Genomic DNA, 26,648 nt, shown 5'->3' with positions numbered 1-26,648 from the left:
CAAACAGCGATGGAACGTTGCTTGCAAGCTAGTGATTTTTGGGCACTGATACACAGCGGGTAGCAGCTTGTGCTTTATTTACGATAGTTTAACAGCTTGCTGCTGATGAAGTTGTAGACGTTCTCAGAAATCAGTCCTGAGCGCAGCTAGCAGCAGCTGACTCCATACTGTCTGCAGTGCACTTTTTTTTATACAAATGTTTTTAACTTGAGAAATACTGCACCAAACACCTAGCTAGATATGAAATTGTGTGACTAAGACCTCTGCAAAAATGTCAAAATGACAGATTTCATGATTTAGCTTAGATTAATTCTAACTGTTTTTGAGGAAGTGGTAGTGATTATGTTGTTGCTACTGTGCCTCAATGACAAAAAACAACTGCCAGGGTACAATAAAGCGAACTAAACACATCCAAACCGTACCACATCCCCAAGACCAAAATCTTAAAAATCTTATTTTTCATAATGAGCAGCAGAAAAACATGTGGAATCATTAATCAGACATATATATGTTGTTGTATAGTCGGTCTTTAATCTGGGGGGGGGGTCTTAGTTTAACCTCAACCCTTCTACACTTCAGAGTACACACAGTTTAGATATGAGAATATCTGTCACCGGTCCCAAGCTGTTTGCAACAACCATCTGATTAATATACGTCACAATTATTTGTATACAGTACATCTATTGCTGGTAGTAGAATCACAACCCTAATTTGGTCTCCAACAAATGTCGTAGTGTAGAAATGACTACCATTTTAGAATGTTATATTGAACGTTATCTGGACTCTTCTTTCCCACAGAACGTTCCTACCGGCCCAAACAACAAGCCCAAGCTTCCCATCCTCATAGCTCAGTGTGGGGAAATGTGACTCAACTTACAGGGCAAGTTTATTTTTTAGGACAGACACACAACCTCTTTTTGTACTTGAATACGTGTGTTCTTCTCCCATGTTTGCGCTCAATAGACATCAACCAAATTCTGTTTACTTCTGTAAGTTGAGTGGAAGTCAGTCTGTCAGTTTGCCACACAATCATGACGTCTCCTATGAATAGTAAAGCTATACAAATTGCCAACACTTTTGCATTGCTTGAGTCGTTAAAATTCAGAGACTGTAAATCTAGGATGTAAGACATCTTGGACATCAACTAGACTTGAGCCTCATTACTCCTTTTCAAAAAAAAATGTTTCAGTTCAAAGTATCACCAATCGATACATTTCCTATGTGTAATTCGATAACTCACTAGGTATTGTATAGACTACTGTAGCTTACTCAAATGTTTTCTCAATGCCTAGCTATGAATAACAATTATTGGAAATTCAATGTTTTGTATGGAATCTGTTGCCTTTTTATAAATGGATAATATAAATGTGCTTTTTGGTGCAGTGGTTTTGTTCAGTAGTTGTTTTTCAAAATGTCAGGTTTTCAACAATTATTTGGTATCCCCCACCAACAATGTATGTGAGTAACAAGACATTGAGTTTTCTTATAGCCTAAACGGAATAGATTCCACATATGGACAATATTGAGGTTTATCAATTTGTCAGGTATAATAAATTTACTTCTTTGTCAACTACGCTGGTATTCTAATTTATTAAGACATTTAAACTGATGAACGGTATTATATATTAGGGTTGAGAAGCCATCTCAAAGGCATTCACAAAGTTCCTCAGGTAATGGATGGACTATAAGTTGGACAAAATCTGACCTTTTTTAAAACGGGATTTAAAGAAAATACGCTTCCCAACCCCCACGCCTGAACTCGCCTTGGACCCTTTCCCTCCCAGTACAAAAGAATCCTTTCAGATGGAGCTCGGCTCTCTTATGGAGCAGGAAGAGTTTTTGGGGGGCTTGGTGGGAGGCTTCTGGGGTCAATGTTAAAGGCCGTCTTTGTGTGTGACAACAGGGTCCGACCATTAACAACAGGCTCTTCACACATCAACCAGTACTCATAAACCATGCCAGCGGGACATTAACATGACAAAAGATGGGTGGTTTGGGGCTGTTTCACACTCAGGCTTGGGTTGGCTGGCTGTCTAGTCTACCACACTGGCAAGTGGATCCTTTTACATGTTGGATTTTAATCGAGGACAATGATGACAATTTAGCAGTGGTGTAAAGTACTTAAGTAAAAATACTTTAATGTACTACTTTGGGGTATTTGTACTTTCCTATTTATATTTTTGACTACTTTTACTTCACTACATTTCCTAAGAAAATATTGTACTTTTTACTCCATACATTTTCCTTGACACCCAAAAGTACTCGTTACATTTTGAATGCTTAGCAGGACAGGACATTTGTCCAATTCACGCACTTATCAACCAAACATCCTTGGTCATCCCTACTGCCTCTTGATCTAGCGGACTCACTAAACACACATTCTTTGTTTGTAAATTATGCCTGAATGTTGGAGGGTGCCTGTTGCTATCTGTAAATGAATAAAACAAGAAAATGGTGCAATCTGGTTTACTCAATTTAAGGATTTTTAAAAATTATTTATACTTTTACTTTTTATACATTTTAAACCAAATACTTTTAGTAAAATTCGACTTGAGTAAAAGTCTGTGTGAATTTTACTTGAGTTATTTTCTCTTTACTTTTACTCAAGTATGACTGTTGGGTTTGTTTGATTTGAGATATATTGTTGATAGGAAACTCAAGTCCCTTCCTTTGAAAATGAGCCAAATCTTTTTGGATAGAAACGCCTCTTGGTGCTGCTACAGACTAAAGAGAAACGCTTCACATACAGTTGAAGTCAGAAGTTTACATACACCCATAGCCAAATAGATTTAAAATATTTTTTTCACAATTCCTGACATTTAATCCTAGTAAAGATTCCCTGTCTTAGGTCAGTTAGGATCACCACTTTATTTTAAGAATGTGAAATATCAGAATAATAGTAAAGAGAATATATTTCAGCTTTTATTTCTTTCATTTCTTTCATCACATTCCCAGTGGGTCAGAAGTGTGCATACACTCAATTGGTATTTAAATTGTTTAACTTGGGTCAAATGTTTTGGAAGCCTTCCACAAGCTTCCCACAATAAGTTGGGTGAATTTTGGCCCATTCCTGCTGATAGAGCTGGTGTAATTGAGTCAGGTTTGTAGGCCTCCTTGCTCGCACATGCTTTTTCAGTTCTGCAAACAAATGTTCTATAGGTTGAGGTCAGAGCTTTTTGATGGCCACTCCAATACCTTGACTTTGTTGTCCTTAAGCCATTTTGCCACAACTTTGGAAGAATGCTTGGTGTCATTGTCCATTTGGAAGACCCATTTGCAACCAAGCTTTAACTTCCTGACTGATGTCTTGAGATGTTGCTTCAATATATCCACATAATATTCCTACCTCATGATGCCATCTATTTTGTGAAGTGCACCAGTCCCTCCTGCAGCAAAACAACCCCACAACATGATGCTGCCACCCCCGTGCTTTACGGTTGGAATGGTGTTCTTCGGCTTGCAAGCCTCTCCCCCTTTTTCCTCCAAACATAACAATGGTCATAATTGTCAAACAGTTCTATTTTTGTTTCATCAGACCAAAGGATATTTCTCCAAAAAGTATGATCTTTGTCCCCATGTGCAGTTGCAAACTGTAGTCTGGCTTTTTGTGGCGGTTTTGGAGCAGTGGCTTCTTCCTTGCTGAGTGGCCTTTCAGGTTATGCCGAAATAGGATTCATTTTACTGTGGATATAGATAATTTTGCCCCTGTTTCCTCCAGCATCTTCACAAGGTCCTTTTGCTGTTGTTCTGGGATTATCTCTAGGAGACAGAACGCGTCTCCTTCCTGAGCGGTGTGATGGCTGCGTGGTCCCATGGTGTTTATACTTGCGTACTATTGTTTGTACAGATGAACATGGTACCTTCAGGCGTTTGGAAATTGCTCCCAAGGATGAACCAGACTTGTGGAGGTCTACAAATATTTTTCTGAAGACTTGGCTGATTTATTTTGATTTCCCATGATGTCAAGCAAAGAGGTACGGAGTTTGAAGGTAGGCCTTGAAATGCATCCAGACACACCTCCAATTGACTCAAATTATGTCAAATAGCCTATCAGAAGCTTCTAAAGCCATGACATCATTTTCTGGAATTTTCCAAGCTGTTTAAAGGCACAGTCAACTTAGTGTATGTAAACTTCTGACTTGCTGTAATTGTGATACAGTGAATTATAAGTGAAATAATCTGTAAACAATTGTTGGAAAAATTACTTGTCGTGCACAAAGTAGATGTCCGAACCGACTTGCCAAAACTATAGTCTGTTAACAAGAAATTTGTGGAGTTGTTGAAAACGAGTTTTAATGACGCCAACCTAAGTGTATGTAAAACTTCCGAATGTATACTGTATACATATCAGCCAAAAATGATACACAAAAGCTGTAATATGATAGAGATGTGCCTAGAACTATGGCTATTGAATAATATCCTTTATTTGTAAAGTGCAATTTCATACAGTGACCACCTTTTTTTTCATAATAAAGAATGCATATAAAAACAATGAAACATAATAAATGGTAAAAGCAGCATAGAATAATACAAATTAATACAAACACATAGGAATAAGATGTTAAAAAGGAAGACAAAAGTTAGCAAGACCTAATTATAAGCCAAACTAAAGAGGTTGAATCTTAACCTTGCTTGTAAAAACAAAAAATGTTTACTCTTTTTTGCCTCCTTCCTTTTTAGATGACGTGGTACAGCATTCCAGTTGTGGGTTGTAAAAGCTAAAAGCCGCTTCCCCACTTGACAGTAATATGTGTACGGAATTCCAGAAAAATCTGGAAAATACTTAGAAATTGCCTTTGAGCGCTCCATTAATAGCTCCTAGAATAATCTGCTCTTTACTTTTGATGTCAGCAACTATAGACATTACTATACGGTTACAGCAACTGACTAATAGCCTGCATTGTTTAAGGGCACTCAGTTTTTTTTTTAAATGATGCTGGGACACAACAGGACACTTGACATTCATGAGAGCACCCTGGAACCTACCTCCTTCCTATTCTCTTTTCCCAACCCACAGCCATTCCAGTGGGGATTTTGGCGCCACTCCGGCCATGATAACCAAACTGAAACATGTCCAACTTTTATAACAACTGAAGGTTCGGCTAGGTAGCTACCAGGCAGAGTGGTACATAGCTAGTGGAGACTGGTACTTGTGAAATAACAACGTGAAGGGTACAGTTAAAATCAGAGCAGCCCTTTTAAGAGTTTAAAGACTGATACTGACTCCAACAGGCTCATGTAATATATGATTCACAGAGAATAAAAATGAAAAATATGAATTATTCATTATTTCATTATTATTCATTTGTTATTTTCATTCATTCATGTATAATAATGATTGATCCCACTTAAAATGACTAAGGCATAATGAAACCTTCACCGTTCATCAGGCCTATATAGATGCTTCAGAAAACATTCATAAGCAATTGTTTATAGTTATAAAAGGGTGACAAAAGGCTTGTGCCACTGTCATATTTGGCAAATCACCAGAAGGACCTTTTAAATCCCTCATACGACTTTGCTTAGGCCTTTGTGATTTGTGAAAGATGTATGTAGTGCTTATGAAGACTTCAAGTCGTTGTTAGTTTAAAATGATGAGGACCAACATTTTATACAGACCTACAGTAGCGGTCAAAAATTTGGCCATACCTACTCATTCCAGGATTTTTCTTTATTTTTACTATAATCTACATTGTATAATAATAGTAAATACGTCAAACTATGAAATAACACATGGAATCATGATGTAACCAAAAATGTGTTAAACAAATCAAAATATATTTTATATTTGAGATTCTTCAAAGTAGCCACCCTTTGCCTTTGCCAGCTTTGCACACTCTTGCCATTCTCACAACCAGCTTCAAGGTAGTCACCTGGAATGCATTTCAATTAACAGGTGTACCTTTTATTAAAAGTTAATTTGTGGAATTTCTTTCCTTAATGCTTCAATGCTTCTGAACCAATCAGTTGTGTTGTCACAAGGTGACAAGAGAACAGCTGAAATAGGCAACGAGAAACAACAGTCCTTCATGTCTTAAAGTAATGATGGTCAGTCAATCCAGAAAATTTCAAGAACTTTGAAAGTTTCTTCAAGTGCAGTCGAAAAAAACCATCAAGCGCTATGATGAAACTGGCTCTCATGAGGACCGCCACAGCAAAGGAAGACCCCGAGTTAACTCTGCTGCAGGGGATAAGTTCATTAGAGTTACCAGCCTCAGAAATTGCAGCCCAAATAAATGCTTCACAGACTTCAAGTAACAGACATCTCAACATCAACTGTTCAGTGACTACTGTGTGAATCAGGCCTTCATGATTGAATTGCTGCAAAGAAACCCGTACTAAAGGACACCAATAAGAAGAGACTTGCTTGGGCCAAGAAACACAAGAAATGGGCATTAGACCGGTGGAAATATTTCCTTTGGTCTGATATATGTCCTTTGGTCTGCTCCCACGTCACTTGGTTTTGAGCCGATTTTGCCGTGGGCTTTGAACAGGGCAATTGTTGTTGTTTTTTACCATTGAGTCAGCCCGGTTCCAAAACGTATGCAATCAACTTTCACCCGGTGCAAAACTCGCTTTGCCGGGCCAGATTAATCGATTTCCCTGTCTTGGTCGTCTGTCTGGCTCTAGCTCATAGGTCTGGCTCTGTCTTGTAGGCGGTATTGGTTTTCGATATAATTTCTCTTGTACCAATTAATTTACAGGGCAGCCATATTTCTGAAAAACTGGCAACCAATGAGGGGATTCTATGAATCTGTCCGGAGCGCCCGGTAGACGTTTTTTGCTACGGGTGAAATTTGATAGCATTCGTTTTGGAATCGGCTGACTCCCGGGCGTGAGCCAGGTGACCTGCTCAAAACCCACAGCGAAGTCTGCTCAAAACAAAAGTAGCATAATTAAGCACGTGGAGTAATGAGTAGGACTGTGTTTTTTTCTAAAGTGATTACTTTTCATGATAACGCTTGATGCGACTTTCCAATTAAAAGTCGTTGGCAAATTCAAAAGTATGTACGTTACTTTCCCGTTCACGTCACGAGCCATAGACCGGTGCCCTGCGGTTCAGTATAATCGAATCCGCCCATTGTTACGTTTATCGAGAGGAAATAATTGACCAATTATATTAGAGTGGGCGGGACTATGGCTGGGGATAGTCCACTGCATAGTTTTTCGTTCCTCCCAGTTCGATCGGCAACGGGAGAGAGGAAAGTTGAGAGCCCGAAGGCAGCAGCCCCCACCACCGCCGGCCCAGGTTACCATCTAGCACCGGGAAATACACTAGAGAGCCACCGCCGGCATTACCAACCAGAAACCATGAGCAGCGAGGCCGAGACACAACAACCGCCGGAGCCTGCTGTGGATTCGGAGAGCCCACCCAGCCCGCCAGCTACAGCTTCCGCGGGGGATAAGAAGGTCATCGGTAACGTTAAGCTACATAGCGTTAGCCAAGTGGAACATTTATTGAATGCCAAATGAGATGTTATTGGCACGGTAACGTTGATTTCAACATGAAACAAACTAGTTATGTCTAAATGTAGTTAACTAACTTTACTAGGATGGCTAGCTTGAAATCGTTAACTAAAACGAACGTTCTGTTCTCATCAGCTGTATGTTAACTAAAGTGCCAATTCAAAATGTCAGTTGGTGTAACGTTTTTTTACTTCATAAGTTACCGAGCTGACGTTACACAAATTGTCAGAATTTACTAACTATGGTGCTTCTATACTATAGTTGGACTATAGACTATATACTTACTAGTCAGTAGGCTGACCATATATATCTGTGAGTCAAGTTCCGAGGTAAATGAATACTGGAAGTTAGCCTTTCCTCCATATCCGCTGTCTCAGGCATCTGTCCTAATAGTGATTTAGCCAACCGCAGATATCCTTTCTGCTAAATGGCGTGAAAGAGTTTATATTGGCCTTGTTCGTGACCGATTACCGGACCCCCAAAAGCATACTGGTTGCACATAAAATAACACAGATCCATATCCCAAGCCCAGGATAGGTACTATACAACGTGTATTTTACGCAGTTTCCATTTCTAAAGTAATTGTCGCCCCTTTCTAGGCAGCTGGAACAATGAATTTGAGGCCAACTACTGCACCACAGAGCCACGATTGCAAACGTATGATATCCCTTTGTTTGCGGAGGTGCACATACTAGCTAGGTGGTTGGCTTTCTTGATAGCCATCGTGCTAAGGTAGCTAGCTACTAACGTTATATTGCTAAATTTCGATAACTAGCTAATGTTATGTTTCACCTCCCCCAAATTAGTATTTTATGTTAATAACTTAGTTAAGTTGCAGATGGAGTAGCTAGCCAACCAACTAGCTTCCCATTATGTCGAGTGGATAGTGGCGACCAAAATGTCCGCCTCGATGTTCGGGATTCTAATAATTTCTTTTGTCCAGCTTTGGCTGACAATTTTACTGTTATCGCGCCTAAAACCTTACCCATCACCCGCGTAAGAAATACTCACTCGGTGCCCATGTGGGTATTTATTTGAGTTGTTGAATAACAGGTTTAAGCATCCTGGCCCGTATCCAACCACATGGTTGAGACCAAAGGCAATCTGCTAGCTAAGTTAGCTACAGTAGCCATGTAGTTAGCTAAGCTTGCTTGCTAAATCGCTAGCTAGCATCTTAGGGCGCGACACCACGTGTAAAAAAGATTCGAGCACTTCCTTGTGCGCATTGAAACGGGGGTAATGGTTTTGCATCTCTAGTTCCGGGCAGTAGATGATTATCCGACCAGGCCACACATTATACCAGACACACTCTGATACACTCTGATCAGTTGTGTACATGGCGTAGAACACATTGAACTTCTAGGTTAGTACTGGTAAGCTCTGGCTTCATAAGACCCTCGTCACGTAGTAGGACGGTCATTATTGCAAGCTAATAATATGCGTTGGACCATGCCATAGCAGCTGGCAGACAAACACCAAGGGTTTAGCGGCGAAATCTATAAAAAGCTCAACAGTTAATTATAACTTGCTTCCAGTATATTTTCCTATCCTGGTTGCTGTCTGTAGTCTTCATTATCAGTCTTGCCATTTGATTGCCCACATGAAGTGCTCTTGACCCATTCCCTCTTTTGAGTAATTTGAATGAGAATGAAAGCAGCTAGTGTGCACGGTACATCTTTGCAAGGCTATTTATTATAATTTGTAACGCAGCTACATTTTGTCTTTTTCAGCAACTAAGGTTTTGGGTACAGTCAAATGGTTCAACGTCAGAAATGGCTACGGGTTCATCAACAGGTATGTTGCACCATCCTGGGCGTGTCCAAAAGCCGCAAATATGAAGTGTCTGTAAGAACATTCTCAATCCTATTATGGCTTTGGTTTGCTTACAAAGCTGGGAAGCAGATTTGGCTGTCCATAGCATGCTCTTGTTGTCGTGTCACAATTAAGCCAGGTGGTTCCGTTTTAAAGCTGTTAGCCTCAATTATAAAATAGACATATATTCCAGTGATTTTTATTGGCCTAAATGTAACCAGTCTCTTCTCCCCTTCTATCACAAGGAACGACACAAAGGAAGACGTCTTTGTCCACCAGGTAACAAGCTCCAAAATTCTCCATGGATCGAGTAATGTATAGTGTAACTTTATACTCCTTTCCAGGAGTTTAAAACAGATTGCAGTTGGTGTCCCAATGGCAAAAGTTTATAACTAAATGTTATGTTTTTCTTTTAGACTGCCATAAAGAAAAACAACCCAAAGAAATACCTTCGCAGTGTTGGAGATGGTGAAACTGTGGAGTTTGATGTGGTTGAGGGGGAGAAGGTAGTTGCAGGCTCATATACATTAATATGCCTTAATGTATTTTGGGAATGTTTAAAATTTGAAATATGTTAGTTATAGATCTGTCATTCTCTTTGAAAGCAAGTGGTAAGTGGTAGAGCTGCTCTGTGTGCTTCCCGTTAGGTGTAGTTTTGGCTGGACAATCATTCTCTACACAATATTTGCTCGTTTTGGAGCAAACTATATTTTTGGCGTTCAGGAAATAGCTGCGCGATTTCCGCTTAGTGCACCCTTAAGGCATGCAAATTTACTCTAAACATCACGTACCTCCCAGTTGTCCGAACAGTGCGTTTGAATCTCTTCCCAGGGAGCAGAGGCAGCCAACGTGACCGGCCCAGCGGGTGTCCCAGTCCAGGGGAGCAAGTATGCAGCTGACCGGAACCGCTACAGGCGGTACCCCCGCAGGAGGGGCCCAGCCCGTGACGGCGAATACCCGGACAACTACCAGAGTGACGGCGAGGGTGAAGGAGAGCGCCCCCCCCGCAAGAGCCGCGAGAGTGCTGAGAGTGCCCCAGAAGGAGAGATGCAGCCCCAGCAGCGCAGGCCCCCCTTCCCCGGGAGACGGCGCTACCCCCCATATTTTGTACGTAGACGCTACGGCCGTCGGCCCCCGTACACCAACGCACCTCGCGGAGAGATGACTGAGGTACGCTGTCACAGGCACTCCTGAAGCAGTCCGGCCCCGTTCCAGTGATGTCATACACACTCTCATCGAACACGCGCTACACTTGGTTTTGGCCGGACAAAACCAAACCTCAAGTGTATTAGTCAACAGGCCAATACAGGTTCACCAAAATAGGTCTACATAGTCTATATACTGACAGGACCTAAAGTTGTCTCCAGACAACTGGTCAACAGACTACAATTAAACCGTGAGTGTATTGGTCAACAGGCCAATCAATACAAGTCGACTAAAATAGGTCTGTCAATCCGTCACAAAAACACCAAAGCGTTACACCTACTCTACTGTTGGTCGCACAAGACTAAAATCTAATATAGTGGCTGGTGATTCTTTCTATCCAGATAATAGGTAGAATCTGCCACACCAAGGCAAAACTGGAAAAACAGGAAAAGTGCAAAGTGTCTCCCCACAGAGGCAAATTAATTTAATGGTAGCTAAGCTTTGTCAGTCAACTGTAATCAGAGCATATCTTTTCCTGTTTTTTCACATTCTTTCTATACAATAGTGAGTTTCAGACCCGGATCTAGGTTGAGTCAGGACTTCGTGAGCCTTGAGTGATTTGACTGTGACTAACTCTTGTTTGTTTTTAGGGTGGCGAAGGTGACGAAAACCAGGGAGGTCCAGACCAGGCCAACAAACCAATGAGACAGAACTACTACAGAGGCTTCCGACCAAGGTTCGCATGTTGTGTTTATTGACACAAGGCTGCAAGAAGGGGTTATAACCTCAACACGAATGGACCCAGAACTTAATTGAGCAGCTGACCTATTACAACAGTTTACCAAGATGATTCCTATAGTTATAAGTATTATAAAAGGCATGCCCCTGGTGAATTGGCCAAACTATGTTAAATGATTCCAGAACCAAACAATCTTTGCAAATATCAATGCTGTTGAAATGATGATTTTCTCATGTCTCTTCTCTGACATAATTAATGGAGAGAGCATAAACACCTCTGATCTCAGCATGTTCACATTTACGTGCCCCTCAACAACCCTGTTTAATTTGAGAAATATTTGTGTTTCTATTTTGAGTGTCATTATTTTGTCACACCTGTGGTCCATGTAATGAAGGGGGCCTTTTGCTCTGCCAGTATGCATCAATGATGAACCTGTATATGGGCATGGTATTTAATTTGAACTTAATCAAATGATTGAACGCCAACACTTGTTTTAAGCTCAAATGCATGCTGCGCTGCTACCCCGTGGACAATTCACACACTCCAGCACTCTGTGGTCCCGTTCTATAAGCTTGTGGCCTCTCACTTTGGCTGAGATGTTGGTCGTAGATATTTCCACTTCACAATAACAGCACTTAGTTGCCTGGGGCTGCTCTAGCAGGGCAGAAATTTGACCAGCTGACTTGGTGGTTGCATGCTATGACAGTGCCATGTTCAAAGTCACTGAACTTTTCAATAAGGCCATTCTACTGACAATGTTTAAAAAATGACTGAATCTAATTGTCTGTGTACCTGTCTAAGTTCAGTCTTATTTAGCAAAAGATCATACATTGCAGTTGAGGAACAATTGGAATATAATTATGTTTTGAACCGTGTAGTCACATTTGAAGTGGTTCCATCTGGTAAAAATGTAATTAGTGGTGGTTACATTTCAAATTCCCGGGCCATCTTGAGGCAGATGTTAAAGTGTGTCCCTCAACTCCTACAGCAGGGGTGGCGGTCCACCCCGTCCCAGACCGGTGCGGGACGGCGATGGGGAAAACAAGGAGAACCAGGATGGTGATGGTGAGAACCAGGAGCCCCGCCAGCGCCGCTACCGCCGAAACTTCAACTATCGCCGCAGACGCCCACAGGCTGGCGGCAAGCCCCAGGATGGCAAGGAGGCCAAGACTGACGGCGAACCATCTACAGAGAAAACGCCCGCTCCCGCGGCCGAGCAGGGCGGGGCTGAGTAGAAACTGCCGGCATACCATCGTCCGGGTGAGTCCCGAACACACATTGCTACTCGGCATACCGGATTTCTGGGGGAATTTAAAAAGCCTATGCAGCAAGCATGCTGGATTAGCTTTCAATGCAGTCAAGCTTAGTTTATTCAATATGGGACTGCAAGATTATTCATGGTAAAACTTACAAGTGAATGCACAACTTTTTTCCACAAACACACTGGCATTGTATAGGTTGGAGAAACGGGTCCTTCCTTAAAGATCCATTTCAATTTAGGGATGTTTGAGTGTAAGTACATGCATTCTTGTTGCATCAAATAACCCACATTTGAGGACCACAGGCTGCATTAAATCTGCTTGCGGGCAGTCTGACCCCTGATTCAGTGGAAAAGTCCATCAGATGGCCATTGGGCCAGTTCACTCGTTCTAAAGCCAGCCTCAGTCTGCACTTTCTATTGACACTGCTCCATCGCCCAAGGCAGGGGCAGAATGAGGTAATGCCATGGATTTGATAAAGCAAACTGGCTGCCTGATTAGTCCTGCCATTGTGCCATGTCTGATGCTGGCGTCAACCTCTGCCCCTGTTGCACATTCATTTCAGTTGACTGGTGCAGTAAAGGGATATGACCAGTAATGTATTTTCTTTAACAATCCCTCTTTTCTCTACAGTTGTCATCAAGAAGAAACAAAGATCTGAGCAATAAGAAACAGATTTGACTTGACGATCGTCTTAAGCTTGCACCATGAATTTGACCAGATTACCACCGATTGCCTGCAGAATCTATGCAGACCTGTTTTGTTCCATTATTTTTGTGACAGCTATAAAAAAAAGTTTGGGAAACGGCAGATGTTTTTCTAAAAAAAATCGGTCCTAAGTTTTTACACCAAATGGTTTTTAAAAGTAATTTGATATCTGGTCAGTTGACATTTTTAAATAACTTTTTATGTATTCAAACATGAATTTTAACAACGCAAGCTCAAATAAAAAGTCAAAGGAGAACTATGGACTCAACTGTTTGTTTTGCACCAATGGTCTGCGCTGTCCAAATACATGACAACCTTACTTTCAATTAATCAAAGACTTGGTTGGGTATATACTGTAGTTAAGAATGTATACAAGTTTTAATATTTATTTGGCACTTGCAGGCATCACAATTAACATAGATGGGGAAGGCATTGACACTGTCCCACCACCATGGAGTGTTTCAAATTCATGTAAAATAGAAATACATTTACAGAATAACTGACATTAAATTCATACGAAACTACCATGGCAGCTACTTCCTGCCCAAGCAAGTGAGGTCTGTTGCTGATATGGAGGCAGGGATGTTGGTTGGCTAAACGTTGGTCTCCTTGCGCAGACGCTTCATACGCTGTACATTGTTCTCCATGGCAATGCGGTTGGTGATCTCCATGGCACAACTGGCAGGAAACCAGCCTCTCTCTCCATCCCTCATCCTCTCCCCATGACACCAGTCTACAACAGGAAGGAAGATATTTTGGTAGCAATATGATTTAAGATTATCCTAACACTCAGTTTAGACACTTATGACAAGTCAATGCATTACTTGCCTTAAAGCAGCAAAATGCACTTCATGGTTTCACTAAAGCTAAGGGATGGGGTTTGAGAAGTAACCACAAATTCAGCCAGAGCTATGGATGCAAGGACTGACATGGGTGACGATTCAAACCAATTTAAGTGTAAACATTGAGTAAAACAAGCTTATTTGGGATACGACAGTTGAGCTGAGCTCAGGAGGCATTTCTTTAAATCAATGGGTACATACTAATTTACAAGTCCAAAAATTGATGCAGGTTAGCACTAGGTTACTTGTTTTGACCAGGTCCACTTGTTTCTATCCAGACTTACCCTCTTCTTTCTGCAGGAGGATTACTACCTCTGCTTGCTGCAGGCCTAGCTCGTCTGGCTCCTTGGGCATGTAGGCTTTGGTGGCCTCGTACTGCGGCAGGCCTGAAACACCACCATAAAAAGGCCCACTAAGTTAACCAATGTCATTGCAGTGGAAAGAGTGTAGGAAAGCAAATACATGTAGTTAGTCACATCTGAAATTGTTGGCACCTGAGAGAAACATGTTATTGTATGCTCAATTGTTTAACAAGTAATGATTCGTATAGATAAATTCAAACATTTAATCTGCATTAACATTCTTTAAGGAACTATTGTGGCTTCCTGTTTCACTGGGGTATAGAAATGGATACCATGCATGTAAAATGATATCCTTGCAAGAGGGTTTTGAAAACTGGTTGCAATAATTTACATCCATGTTTGAATTGATTAATTATTATAAAATAACACTTCCCAATACAATGTAGCTCAGTATTTGAATAATTGAAAGTGTTTTGTGGAAATCCATGAGCTGGCGCACACCCCTGACTACTGGCGAGTAAACTGTCGGCTTTAAAAATAGGACCTCCCGAGTGGCGCAGTGGTCTAAGGCATCACTACAGACCCAGGTTCAATCCCAGGCTGTGTGCAGCTGGCTGTGACAGGGAGACCCATGAGACGAAGCGCAATTGGACCAGCGTCGTCCAGGGAGGGTTTGGCCGGCCGGGCTGTTCTTCACCCATCACGCTCTAGCGACTCCTTGTGGCGGGCAGAGCGCGTGCACACTAACTTGTCGTACGGGGTTTCCTCCGACACACACATTGGTGCGGCTAGCTTCCGGGTTAAGTGAGCAGTGTGTCAAAGCAATGCGGCTTGGCAGGGTTGTGTTTCGGAGGACTCATGGCTCTCGACCGTCACCTCTACCAAGTCCGTACACGAGTTTCAGCGATGGGGAAAAGACTAACTACCAATTGGGGAGAATGTGGTAAAACCGTTTCATGTAAATAGTCAAGCATTCATGATATTACCCTGCAGAAGGCACTGATCCCAAAACATTGGTTTACACAAAGTACTGGGAGCTTATACTGTATGTAGTGTGCAATAATTTTTCTAGCATGGTCTTTTTTGCTCATCTTTATCAAGGGTGATTGTATATGCCATCAGGGTCTTCAATTTGAGCCAAAAGTTGCAAATAATTTGTTAAGGGAAAACAAGTGTGCCTCAGGAAAGTTTATTCCATCAAGTTGTGCTGCAGTTCAGAAACGGTTGGAAACCGATATACTGCTTATGTTATCTACGGTAAATAGCCAAAAGATGGCCAATATCCAGTGGTGAACTACATGTAGTTCAATTACTAGTTAACTACATTTTGCAGTAGCTTGGTGGTAGTTTCATTAAATTCCAAATATTGGTAGTGTTTTCAGTAGATATTTACTGATTTTCCATGGAGGTCAAGATAACCTACTTTTTTTGACAAATTAAATAGGGTATTATTGCCCTTCACCCATGTCTCGGCATCAGACCTGCCTAATTCTAATTTGAAACATGTTTGTGTTGAAAAGGCCAAATTACATTCTGATAAGATATGACCCCAGATTAATCTCTTGCCATTTGTAATCAAGGGATTTCAGATTTACATTAGATTTTTCACAAAGTAGATCACTAGATCCAAAAGTAACTTCACTTAGAACTATATTTTTTATTAAGGGCAGGTTTAGTGTAGCTTAACGTCCTCCAGTGTGAAGTAGTTGGTCAATTATATTTTCAGAGTAGTTTCCCCCAACACTGACATCACCATTCAGCATCAATCAAGGTAAATTGTATCTAATAATCCTACCGTCTGCACTGGTCCTGTTCTGCTTGTGCTCCCGGAGAGCACTTACCCAACGAGCGCGGTCGACCCTTGAAATTAAGACAAAGATCAGACACTCAAATGATTAAAAGAACGGCATTGTTCGTAGAAACTGATTGAATCAGTGGTGCATTCCAAAGCATGGGGAAAGTGGGTGAGGAGATTGATAAGTTTCACTTTCGGTAAAGATGCTTTAACAGACTATCCTAACCCTGAACTTAACTCTGACCCTCATTCGAAACCTAACCGTAACCCTAGCAAGCAGTTGCTTAACAGATATGACCATCTGTAGAACATCTACAGATGGACAATCCAAATAAGGTGAGACCTCACTTTGTTTCCAAAAATGCTAGCCATAATATTCTGGATGTTTCTGAACTACTAGTTAATGAATTTTAAGCTAAAACTATCCCTATAAACATGTGGTATAATGCAGTTATAGTGCATTCGGAAAGTATTCAGACCCCTTCCACCCTTAAAACAGGTTTTTAGAAATGTTTGCAAATATATTAAAAACCAACTGAAATATCACATTCACATAAATATTCTGAACCTTGACTCAGTACTTCGTTGAAGCACCTTTGACGATTACAGCCTCGAATCTTCTTGGGAATGCTACAAGCTTGGCACAACAGTATTTAGAGAGTTTCCCCCATTCTTTTCTGCAGATCCTCAAGCTCCGTCAGGTTGGTATTTTATTAAGATCCCCATTAGCTGTTGCATAAGTAGCAGCTACTCTTCCTGGGGTCCACAAACATAATACAAATCATTAGACAAAAACAGCTGAAGGACAAAACTACATACATTTAAAAAACAATTTATAGCACACGTAGCCTACATATCAATGCATACAAACTGTAGGTCAAATAGGGCAGAGGCGCTGTGCCACGAGGTGTTGCTTTATCAGTTTTTTTAAACCAGGTTTGCCGTTTATTTGAGCAATACGAGATGGGGAAGTTCCATGCAACAAGGGCTCTATATAATACTGTACATTTTCTTGAATTTGTTCTGGAGACTATGAAAAGACCCCTGGTGGCATAAGTGTGTGTAAGTTGACCATGCAAACAATTTAGGATTTAACACATTGTTTCTTATAAAAATGAGTGATGCAATCAGTCCTCAACTCTTAGCCAAGAGAGACTGGCATGCATAGTATTCATATCAGCCCTCTGATTACAATTAAGAGCAAAATGTGCCACTGTTCTGGACCAGCTGCAGCTTAACTAGGTCTTTCCTTACAGCACTGGACCACACAATCAAGATAAGACTAAATTAGAGCCTGCAGAACTTGCTTTTGAAGTGTGGTGTCAAAAAAAGAGCTTCTTCCCATCTTTGCAACCATTGAATCTATATGTTTTGACCATGACTGTTTACAATCTTAGGCAATGCCAAGTAATTGTCTCCAACTTGTTCAAATCACCACACCATTCATTACCAGATTCAGCTGAGGTCTAGCACTTAAGGAATGATTTGTATACAATGCTCTGAGTTTGAGGTGTTCAGGACTAGTTTATTACTGGCCACCCATTCCAAAACAGACTGCAACTATTTGTTAAGGGTTTCAGTGACTTCTTTAGCTGTGGTTGCTGATACGTATATGGTTGAATCATCAGCATACATGGACATGTGCCAGGTCATTGGTAAAAATAGAAACGAGTAGAGGGCCTAGAGAGCTGCCTTGCAGTACACCACACTTGACATGTTTGACGTTAGAGACACTTCCATTAAAGAAAACCCTTTGAGTTATTTTTGATAGATCGCTCTGAATCAACTATATTCCGGAGGTTGAAAACCCATAGTACTTGAGTTCTCAACAACAGGTTATGGTCAATAATATCAATTTCTTTCAACCAATCATCAGTCATTTGTGTCAGTGCAGTACAGTGCAGTACATGCAGAGTGCCCTTCTCTGTCAGCATGCTGAAAGTCTTAAGTTGTTTACAGAGAAATAACATTGTATTTGGTCAAACATTTTTCCAGCAGTTTGCTAAGAGCTGGCAGCAAGTTCTGCTGTTAGAACCAGTAAAGGCCGCTTTACCACTCTTTGGTAGCGGAATTACTTTGGCTTCCTTCCAGGCCTGAGGACAAAGACTTTCCTCTAGGCTCCGATTCAAAATATGACAGAACGCGACGGAGGATGGTGGCCGACTATAGCCAAGCCTAAGTTGTCAATGATTCTTCCACCTCTCCTATACTAACTTTACAAAATTCAAACTTGCACTACTTTTCATTATTTTGTACAATTTTATGCATGAATATAATTGCTCACTGTTTGTCGTGGGCATTTCCTGCCCAAGTTTGCCAAGGAAATAATCATTAAAATAAATTGGCAACAAATGGTTGTGTGATGAATAAGCCATCGACAAAATATGGAGTTGAATGTCTTTCTGCCCATAATTTTATCATTCTTTATATCATTGATCTTGGCTTCATAATACAGTCTTTTCTTTTTGTTGAGTTAAGTCACAATCTCAATTTGCAGTAAGTAAGCCAGTCAGATGTTAACCATAGTTTTTCAATTCCTCAATGCATTAACAGTTCTAACAATCAATAATTGGAAGAAGCAATTTCATAAATTCATCAAGTGCAGTGTCTGGATGCCCCTCAAATCACATCAGACCCACAAATATTTTTTAATATCCACATAAGAGAGTCACAGTAAAATATTTTGTATGATCTCTTATATACTATTTTAGGCCCAGCTGTTGGAACTTTGGCTTTCCTGGATATATTCACTATATTGTGATCACCACATCCAATGGGTACGGATACAGCTTTTAGTACAAAGTTCTGCAGCATTAGTAAAGATGTGATCGATACATGTGGATGATCTTGTTCCTGTATTGTTTGTAAACACCCTGGTAGGTTGATTAATAACCTGAGCCAGATTACAGGCACTGGTTACAGTAAGAAGCTTCCTCTTGAGCAGACAGCTTGATGAAAACCAGTCACTATTCAGGTCCAAGAAAGTAGACCTTGTTTACATCGCATACACTATCAAGCATTTGACACATTATTTAGATACTGACTGTTGGCACTTGGTGGCCTATAGCAACACCCCAAAAGAAAAAGGGTTTAGATGTGCCAAGTGAACCTGCAACCACAATACTTCAATAAACATAAAATTGAAGCATTACAGGGATATGGCTCTGAAAATATACAGCAACTCCTCCCCCATAAGCATTTCCGTCTCTTCTATAAATGTTATATCCTTGTATTGCTACCGATGTATCAAATGAATTATCTAAATGAGTCTCAGAAATGGCTAATGTGAATGTTCTGATGTTAGAAATAAGGTTCATGAAATCAATAACTTGCTAAGGCTACATATATTGATATGGGCCATTTCAGCCCTTTCCTGAATAGCTTAACAGAGACAAAGCAAGATAAAAAGAAAACCCACACATTTAGCAGTACATTAATCAATTTGTGTGTGGGCTGTGGGGTTGAGGTTACGAACCCATAGGCTTGGCTCTCAACTCTTCTAGGCTTCTAGGAGGGAGGGATGGACAATGAGCCGGTCGTCGCAGATGTAAGCAATGTCCCCACAAGCTCTGGCAGCTTTCATGGCTGGGATCAGTGCTTTCCTCTGGCGCACAGCTTCAGGACAGTCCTCGTTGAGGAAGATATACATTCCTCTCAAGTTCTTGGCTCTTTCCAGAACAGCTACCTTGTTCTTGAACCTCAGGAATTTGACCACTATCGCCCTGGGTCTATCACCTGGGCCGGTGGTGGGTTTTCCAGTCCTGTGGGCACGCTCCACCTCAATCTTCCTGTGGTCCATCTTCAATTTCTCAGAGATCATTTCCCCTCACTTTGTCCTCAGACTCCATCCAGGTCTCCAGATTCTGCAATTCCGTCCACAACCATGTTGTTTCGCCTTGATTGTCCCTCGAGATTGTCCCTCGAGATTTAGATTCTAACTAATGTCTGAGTCTTTAAAGGAAATTAAGTTCATGCATATATCATTTGATATACATAACCGTCTTATGATTTATATTATCTTGTCCTCCCTAAAATGACTTACAGATTGCTGTCATCTTGCCGTTCTCCTATTTCAACTCGTGGTGCTGACCTTGGGAGAACTGCAAACTGCTCTTCAGGTCCTGGACCTCTAGTCAGGTCGTCCATTCTTTTATTAGTAGAATCCACAAGTATTTGAACAAAACACTTGAAACTATTTTCTTGTTGTTGTAACAACTGTTTATAGGTATCTTTGTTAATTTAAACAGATCCTTCACGTGTGAGAGAGACACCACTGGCACTGTCCTCAACGGTACTCCCGCCAGCTTTGGTCTGTGTCATGGTAGCTAGCAACGTATGTTAGGCTGTTACTCCTCGCACTTCCAGACAGGGCAGGTCACAGGGAAAATTGAAAACATCAGAGATCTACAGTCACAAAAATCGGGACAATCTGTGGTCCCAGCCACAATGGCTAACTGCGTCGTGGGCCATCTTCAAGACCACCACACTAGCTTGACGTCCAGCTAGCTAGCAGCGACGCCAAATAGCTCCTCAGACCTATCCTTAGTCAGCAGGATCACTGGAAAACTGATGCCAACTTCATCAAGGGAACCAATAGAAGCTAGGTAGCTACCAAGAACTTTCCAATATACTTTTAAACAAACAGAGCTCTTCCGCGCACAACGGGAAGTGATGAAATTCAAGTCTAGATAGCTGGATGGGGAGCGTCGCTGCACAGCTATTTTCAGGTCTCTCCAGAGATGTTCGATCGGTTTCAAGTCCGTGCTCTGGCTGGGCCACTCAAGGACATTCAGAGACTTGTCCCCAAGCCTCTCCTGTGTTGTCTTGGCTGTGTGCTTAGGGTCGTTGTCATGTTGGAAGGTGAACCTTCACCCCAGTCAGCAGTCCGGAGCAAGTTTTCATCAAGGATCCTTCTGTACTTCGCTCCGTTAAGCTATCCCTCAATCCTGACTAGTCTCCCAGTCCCTGCTGCTGAAAAACATCCCCACAGCATGCTGCCACCATGCTTCACTGTAGGGGTGGTGCCAGGTTTCCAGATGTGACACTTTGTATTCAGGCCAAAGAGTTCAATCTTGGTTTCATCAGAACAGAGAATCTTGTTTCTCATGGTCAGAGTTCTTAAGATGCCTTTTGGCAAACTTCAAGCGGGCTGTCATGTGCTTTTTACTGAAGAGTGGCTTCCGTCTGGCCACTACCATAAAAGTCAGATTGGTAGAATGCTGCAGAGATGGGAGAACCTTCCAGGAGTCCAACCATCTCCACAGAGGAACTCTGGAGCTCTGTCAGAGTGACCATCAGGTTCTTGGCCACCTCCCTGTCCAAGGCCCTTCTCCCCCAATTGCTCAGTTTGGCTGGGCGGCCAGCTCTATGAAGAGTCTTGGTGGTTCCAAACTTTTTCCATTTAAGAATGGAGGCCATTGTGTTCTTGGGGACCTTCAACGCTGCATACATTTTTTGGTACCCTTCTCCAGATCTGTGCCTTGACACAATCCTGTCACTGAGCCCAACAGACAATTCCTTCAACCTCATGACTTGATTTTTGCTCTGACATGCACTGTCATCTGTTGGACTTTATGTAGACAGGTGTGCGCCTTTCCAAATCATGTCCAGTCAGTTCCATTTACAACAGGTAGACTCCAATCAAGTTGTAGAAACATCAAGGATGATCAATGGAAACAGGATGCACCGGAGCTCAATTGCAAGTCTCATAGAAAAGGGTCTGAATACTTATGTAAATAAGGTGTTTGTTTTGTTGGAATACATTTGCAAACGTTTCTAAAAAAGCCCCCCGCACCTCTGATTGAGGGGGGTTGGGTTAAATGCGGAAGAACCATTTCAGTTGGACAACTGACTAGGTACCCCCCTTTCCTAAAAAAAAACAACTATTTTTGCTTTGTCATTATGGGGTAGTGTGTGTGTGTGTGTGTGTAAATGGATTTAATAAATAATTTCCTCATCAATTTTAGAATAAGGCTGTAATCTAACAAAATGTGGAAAAAGGGGTCTGAGTACTTCCCGAATGCACTGTATATGCTTTAAGACTTATGAGCAACCGCCTTGTGATGATCCTGACTAAATACAATTTTGATAACATAAGCCTTAAAGCCTTTTTAAAAAATTACTCATACATGCCTGTAAATTGTAAAGTTGTTGACACGTATTGAACTGAATGAGAGTCAGAGCTAGTGATACCTGGACTCAGCGACCAGAGCAATCTCCTCCGGTCTCCCCTCGCTGTTCCTTGACATCAGCAGTCGCAGAGACAGGTGGGCGGAGCCTCCCTTGGCAGGTGGTGATGTCCGTCCCTCCAGCTCCTCCGCCGATTCCACCTCCACATTCACCAGCGTGGCATAGTCCATCACCACATAGCTCTCTTCACTGGACACACACAAATTACATGTACAGGATATGTTTCAAACGTGAACATGTATAATATCACCACATACAGTACCAGTCAAAAGTTGGACACCAACTCATTCAAGGGTTTCATAACTTTTAACAATTTTCTGCATTGTAGACTAACAGGCTGAGACAAAACTCTGAAATAACACATGGAATCATGTGGTCAAAAAAGTGGTAAATCAATATATATATATTTGATTCTTCAAAGTCTCCACCCTATTGGCATTCTCTCAACCAGCTTCATGAGGTAGTCACCTGGAATGCTTTCCCAACATTCTTGAAGGAGTTCCCACAGATGCTGAGCACTTGATGGCTGCTTTTCCTTTACTCTGCGGTCAAACTCATCCCAATTGGGTTGAGGTCAGGTGATTGGAGGCCAGGTTGCAGCACCCATCACTCTCCTCACTCTCCTTGGCCAAATAAACCTTACACAGCCTGGAGGTGTTTAGGGTCATTGTCCTGTTTAAAAACACAATGATAGTCCCACTAACCCCAAATCAGATGGGATATCGCTGCAGAATGATGTGGTAGCCATGCTGGTTGAGTGTGCCTTGAATTCTAAATAAATCACTGAGTGTCACCAGCAAAGCACCCTGACACCATCACACCACATGTGTAGATCATCCGTTCACCTACTCTCTGTCTCATAAAGACACGACGGTTGGAACCAAAAATCGCAAATTAGGACTCAAAACCAAAGCACAGATTTCCGTCGGTCTAATGTCCATTGCTCGTGTTTCTTGGCCCAAGCAAGTCTCTTCTTATTAGTGTCCTTTAGTACTGGTTTCTTTGCAGCAATTCCACAATGAAGGCTGTGTAGACTGTGATTCACATAGTCTCCTATCAACAGTTGATGTTTAGATGTGTCTGTTACTTGAACTCTGAAGCATTTATTTGGGCTGCAATCTGAGGTGCAGTTAACTAATGAACACCCTCTGCAGCAGAGGTAACACTGGGTCCTCATTTCTTGTGGCTGGCCTCATGAGAGCCAGTTTCATCATAGTGCTTGATGGTTTTTGCAACTGCACTTGAAGAAACTTTTAAAGTTTTGAAATATTGACTGATCTTCATGTCTTAAAGTAATGGACTGTCGTTTCTTTGCTTATTTGCGCTGTTCTTGCCATAATATGGACTTGGTATTTTACCAAATAGGGCTATCTTCTGTATTCCAACCCTACAACTGATTGGCTCAAATTAATTTAAGGACTACCTAATGAAGCTGGTTGAGAGAAGGCCAACAGTGTGCAAAGCTGTCAAAGGGAAAGGGTGCCTACTCAAATATATTTTGATTTGTTAAACAAATTTTTGGTTACGACATGAGTCCATGTGTTATTTCATAGTTTGTCTTCACTATTATTCTACAAAACAGTTAAACAAAAAAAAATATTGAATAAGTAGGTGTCCAAACTTTTGACTGGTACTGTATACAGTCAGGTCTATAATTATTGGCACCCTTGATAAAGATGGGCAAAAAAAACAAATACTAAGCTATATTGTATGCAATTTATTTTCTTATACTAATACAATTTCATAAGTTAAAAAAAAAGGGGGGCCACCCCTTTTTCAATACTCTAGCACCCTCCCCTCACGAGGATAAAAACAGACTTTTGCTAAAAGGTTGAGAGATTAAAGACATTGTTGAAATTAGAACATTCCGCCATACAGAATATTTCCAGATCCTTGACATCCTTCCTCTGCTCTTATGGAACTGCCCTCTTCAATTAAAACCTTAGGTTTTCAATTGGGGTACAAGTCCAGAGACAGATTGCCATTACAAAATTTTGATTTTGTGGTCAAATAACAATTTGTGGATTTTGATTTGTGCTTGGGGTTATTGTCTTGCTGTAAGATCCAACAGTTGGCATGACTACAAAGTAGGCAAAAGCACAAACAGATCTGGGACCAGGCTTCTCTAGACGGTCATTGTGACCTGAAGAAGATTGTGTCTTGAGGCCATCTTACAGTTTTGAACATGAAACCAGCACACTGGCATATCACTTCCTCTCACCATCGACATGGATATAGCCTCCTAACTCAGGCACATGGACACACGCTGACTGGAGTCTGCTGAACAGACATGGTGTATTGGGGTTCTAGGAATCCAAGGAATGCTCAGCAACATTTTCCCTCCGTCCATACTCTCCTACCTTCCATGACAGGTCGCAGCTGGCCCTACTCAACCCCCCCAGAGATCATGACCTCAGTCTCCACTGGCTTAAATTAAAGGACAGCAGATTAATGACTCCTCTTCAAATGAATGAGTTGGATGTGAGTGCGAAACAAGCATAAGAGCTTATTCTGCTACATCAAAATGTCATTTGTCTGTTGTATGTAAACATGTTGCTAGAATACGCCTTGGGACAAATGTGTTATGGACGGAGGCCAGAATTAAAAATCGAACCACATTGCGCTGACATTAAAAGTGCAGTTTGATCTCAGCCCATAAAGAAAGGTATTGTCAGAGGCTGAGGCTTGCTCTCTCACCTCTTCTTTTTGGTGACGATGAGCACGTCATTGAAGAGGAACAGGTAGTAGCTCCTGTGGCTGAAGGCCTTCCAGAAGATACTGAGCTCCTCAGTGCAGACGGCGAGCTCCCCGCGCTTCTGCAGCCACCGTGATGACGACACCAGTGGGAAAGGCTGAGGACAGATTCAGGATTTATTTTTTAATTAAAAATTACTGTCATAAAACATTTAAAATAAAATGGATCAAATAATAAGTATAAATAAATTAGTAAAAAAAGCTGACAAACAAAAAAGATTCTTGAAATGTAGTGCTGTGAGTGAAGTTCTGCTTGGCTGTACCTTGATCTTGCCAAACTCCATCTGCTTCTGAATAGTGTACATCTGTTCCGTCCTCTCCATTCGCCTTGCTCCGTTATTGCAGCTATTCACCAACTGTTGGGATGAGAACACATGTAACAAGTCATTTTATTTACAGATCTATTTTGGTTGCACAATGCTCAGTAATCCAACACACAGCAAAGGAAATGTAATGTGAATTAAGACCTTGACTTTTCCCACTGTTACATTACAGCCTTATTCTGAAATGTAAACTCAGCAAATAAAAGTAATGTCCTCAATGTCAACTGCGTTCATTTTCAAACTTACTGTGTAAATATTTATGACCATAACAAGACTCAACAACTGAGACAAACTGAACAAGCTCCACAGATGTGACTAACAAATGGAATAATGTGTCTCTGAACAAAAGGGGAGGGGTCAAAATCAAAAGTAACTGTATCTGGTGTGGCCACCAGCTGCATTAAGTACTGCAGTGCATCTCATGGACTGCACCATATTAGCCAGTTCTTGCTGTGAGATGGAAGAGTGGGGTAAGAAGGCACCTGCAAGTTCCTGGACATTTCTGTGGGGGGAATAGGGGTCCGGGCTCGTCGCTGACAATGGCAGAACACTGACATTCTGGTCTCAAAAAGGAATTCATGCACAGAACGAACATGGTCACGTTGTCATGCTGGAGGGTCATGTCAGGAGGAGCCTGCAGGAAGGGTACCACATGGAGGAGGATGTCTTCCCTGTAACGCACAGCGTTGAGACTGCCTGCAATAAGCTCAGTTCGATGACGCTGTGACACACGGTCTGGGGCGGCAAGTAGCCTAGTGGTTAGAGCGTTGGACTAGTAACTGAAAGGTTGCAAAATCAAATCCCGAAGTGACAAGGTAAAAATCTGTTGTTCTGCCCCTGAACAAGGCTGTTCCTAGGCAGTTATTGAAAATAATTAGTTCTTAACCGACTTGCCTAGTTAAAATAAAGGTTTAATACATACACACACTTTAATTTTTTTTTATATAAACGTCCGGACCATGACCGACCCTCTACATCGATCCCGCTCCAGAGTACAGGCCTCAGTGTAACACTCATTCCGTCGACAATAAACGTGAATCCGACCATCACCTCTGGTGAGGCAAAACCGCAACTCGTCAGTGGAAAGCACTTTTTGCCAGTCCTGCCTGGTACAGCGACGGCGGGCTTGAGCCCATTGGCAACGTTGTTGCCGGGGAGGACCTGCCTTAGGGCTTGTAGGCCTGTTCTCAGTCCAGCCTATTGCAGACAGTCGGAGCACTGATGGAGGGATTGTGCGTTCCTGGTGTAACTCGGGCAGTTGTTGCCATCCTGTATCTGTCCCGCAGGTGTGATGTTCGGACGTACCGATCCT

The 26,648-nt window shown here is 41.7% G+C and overlaps 3 protein-coding genes across 8 annotated transcripts in view; 2 read left to right on the top strand and 1 right to left on the bottom strand.

Annotated features, from left to right (window-relative positions):
- ppih (peptidylprolyl isomerase H (cyclophilin H)) overlaps positions 1–1,573 on the top strand; it is a 39,573-nt gene extending 38,000 nt beyond the window's left edge. For all 3 annotated transcript variants that reach the window (XM_035741042.2, XM_035741043.1, XM_035741044.2), the window contains exon 9: positions 799–1,573. In XM_035741042.2, the coding sequence (XP_035596935.1) occupies positions 799–867 (69 nt within the window). In that variant the 3' untranslated portion in view covers positions 868–1,573. The remainder of the gene's footprint in view (positions 1–798) is intronic.
- A 5,549-nt stretch (positions 1,574–7,122) lies between these two features.
- On the top strand, positions 7,123–13,387 carry ybx1 (Y box binding protein 1). Of its 2 annotated transcripts, none has more exons than XM_035741029.2 (8): positions 7,123–7,417; positions 9,198–9,261; positions 9,525–9,558; positions 9,696–9,785; positions 10,111–10,386; positions 11,076–11,161; positions 12,153–12,424; positions 13,057–13,387. In XM_035741029.2, the coding sequence occupies exons 1-7, from the start codon at positions 7,138–7,140 to the stop codon at positions 12,397–12,399; spliced, it is 1,077 nt and encodes a 358-aa protein (XP_035596922.1). In that variant the 5' UTR covers positions 7,123–7,137; the 3' UTR covers positions 12,400–12,424; positions 13,057–13,387. The 2 variants fall into 2 exon arrangements, with proteins under 2 accessions (XP_035596922.1, XP_035596921.1); XM_035741028.2 differs by having other exon boundaries at positions 10,111–10,449.
- Positions 13,388–13,503: 116 nt separating this feature from the next.
- Positions 13,504–26,648, bottom strand: part of arhgef16 (Rho guanine nucleotide exchange factor (GEF) 16) — a 38,437-nt gene continuing 25,292 nt past the window's right edge. For all 3 annotated transcript variants that reach the window (XM_035741026.2, XM_035741025.2, XM_035741027.2), the window contains exons 10-15: positions 25,277–25,369; positions 24,957–25,111; positions 22,263–22,448; positions 16,071–16,135; positions 14,258–14,359; positions 13,504–13,864 (exon numbers count right to left, since the gene is read on the bottom strand). In XM_035741026.2, the coding sequence (XP_035596919.1) occupies positions 13,725–13,864; positions 14,258–14,359; positions 16,071–16,135; positions 22,263–22,448; positions 24,957–25,111; positions 25,277–25,369 (741 nt within the window). In that variant the 3' untranslated portion in view covers positions 13,504–13,724. The remainder of the gene's footprint in view (positions 13,865–14,257; positions 14,360–16,070; positions 16,136–22,262; positions 22,449–24,956; positions 25,112–25,276; positions 25,370–26,648) is intronic.

This window comes from Oncorhynchus keta, chromosome 28 (genome assembly GCF_023373465.1).
Source record: "Oncorhynchus keta strain PuntledgeMale-10-30-2019 chromosome 28, Oket_V2, whole genome shotgun sequence".
Taxonomy (NCBI): Eukaryota; Metazoa; Chordata; class Actinopteri; order Salmoniformes; family Salmonidae; genus Oncorhynchus; species Oncorhynchus keta.
The sequence above is the reverse complement of the archived record's forward strand: the minus strand, read 5'-3'. Positions and strand labels throughout refer to the sequence as shown.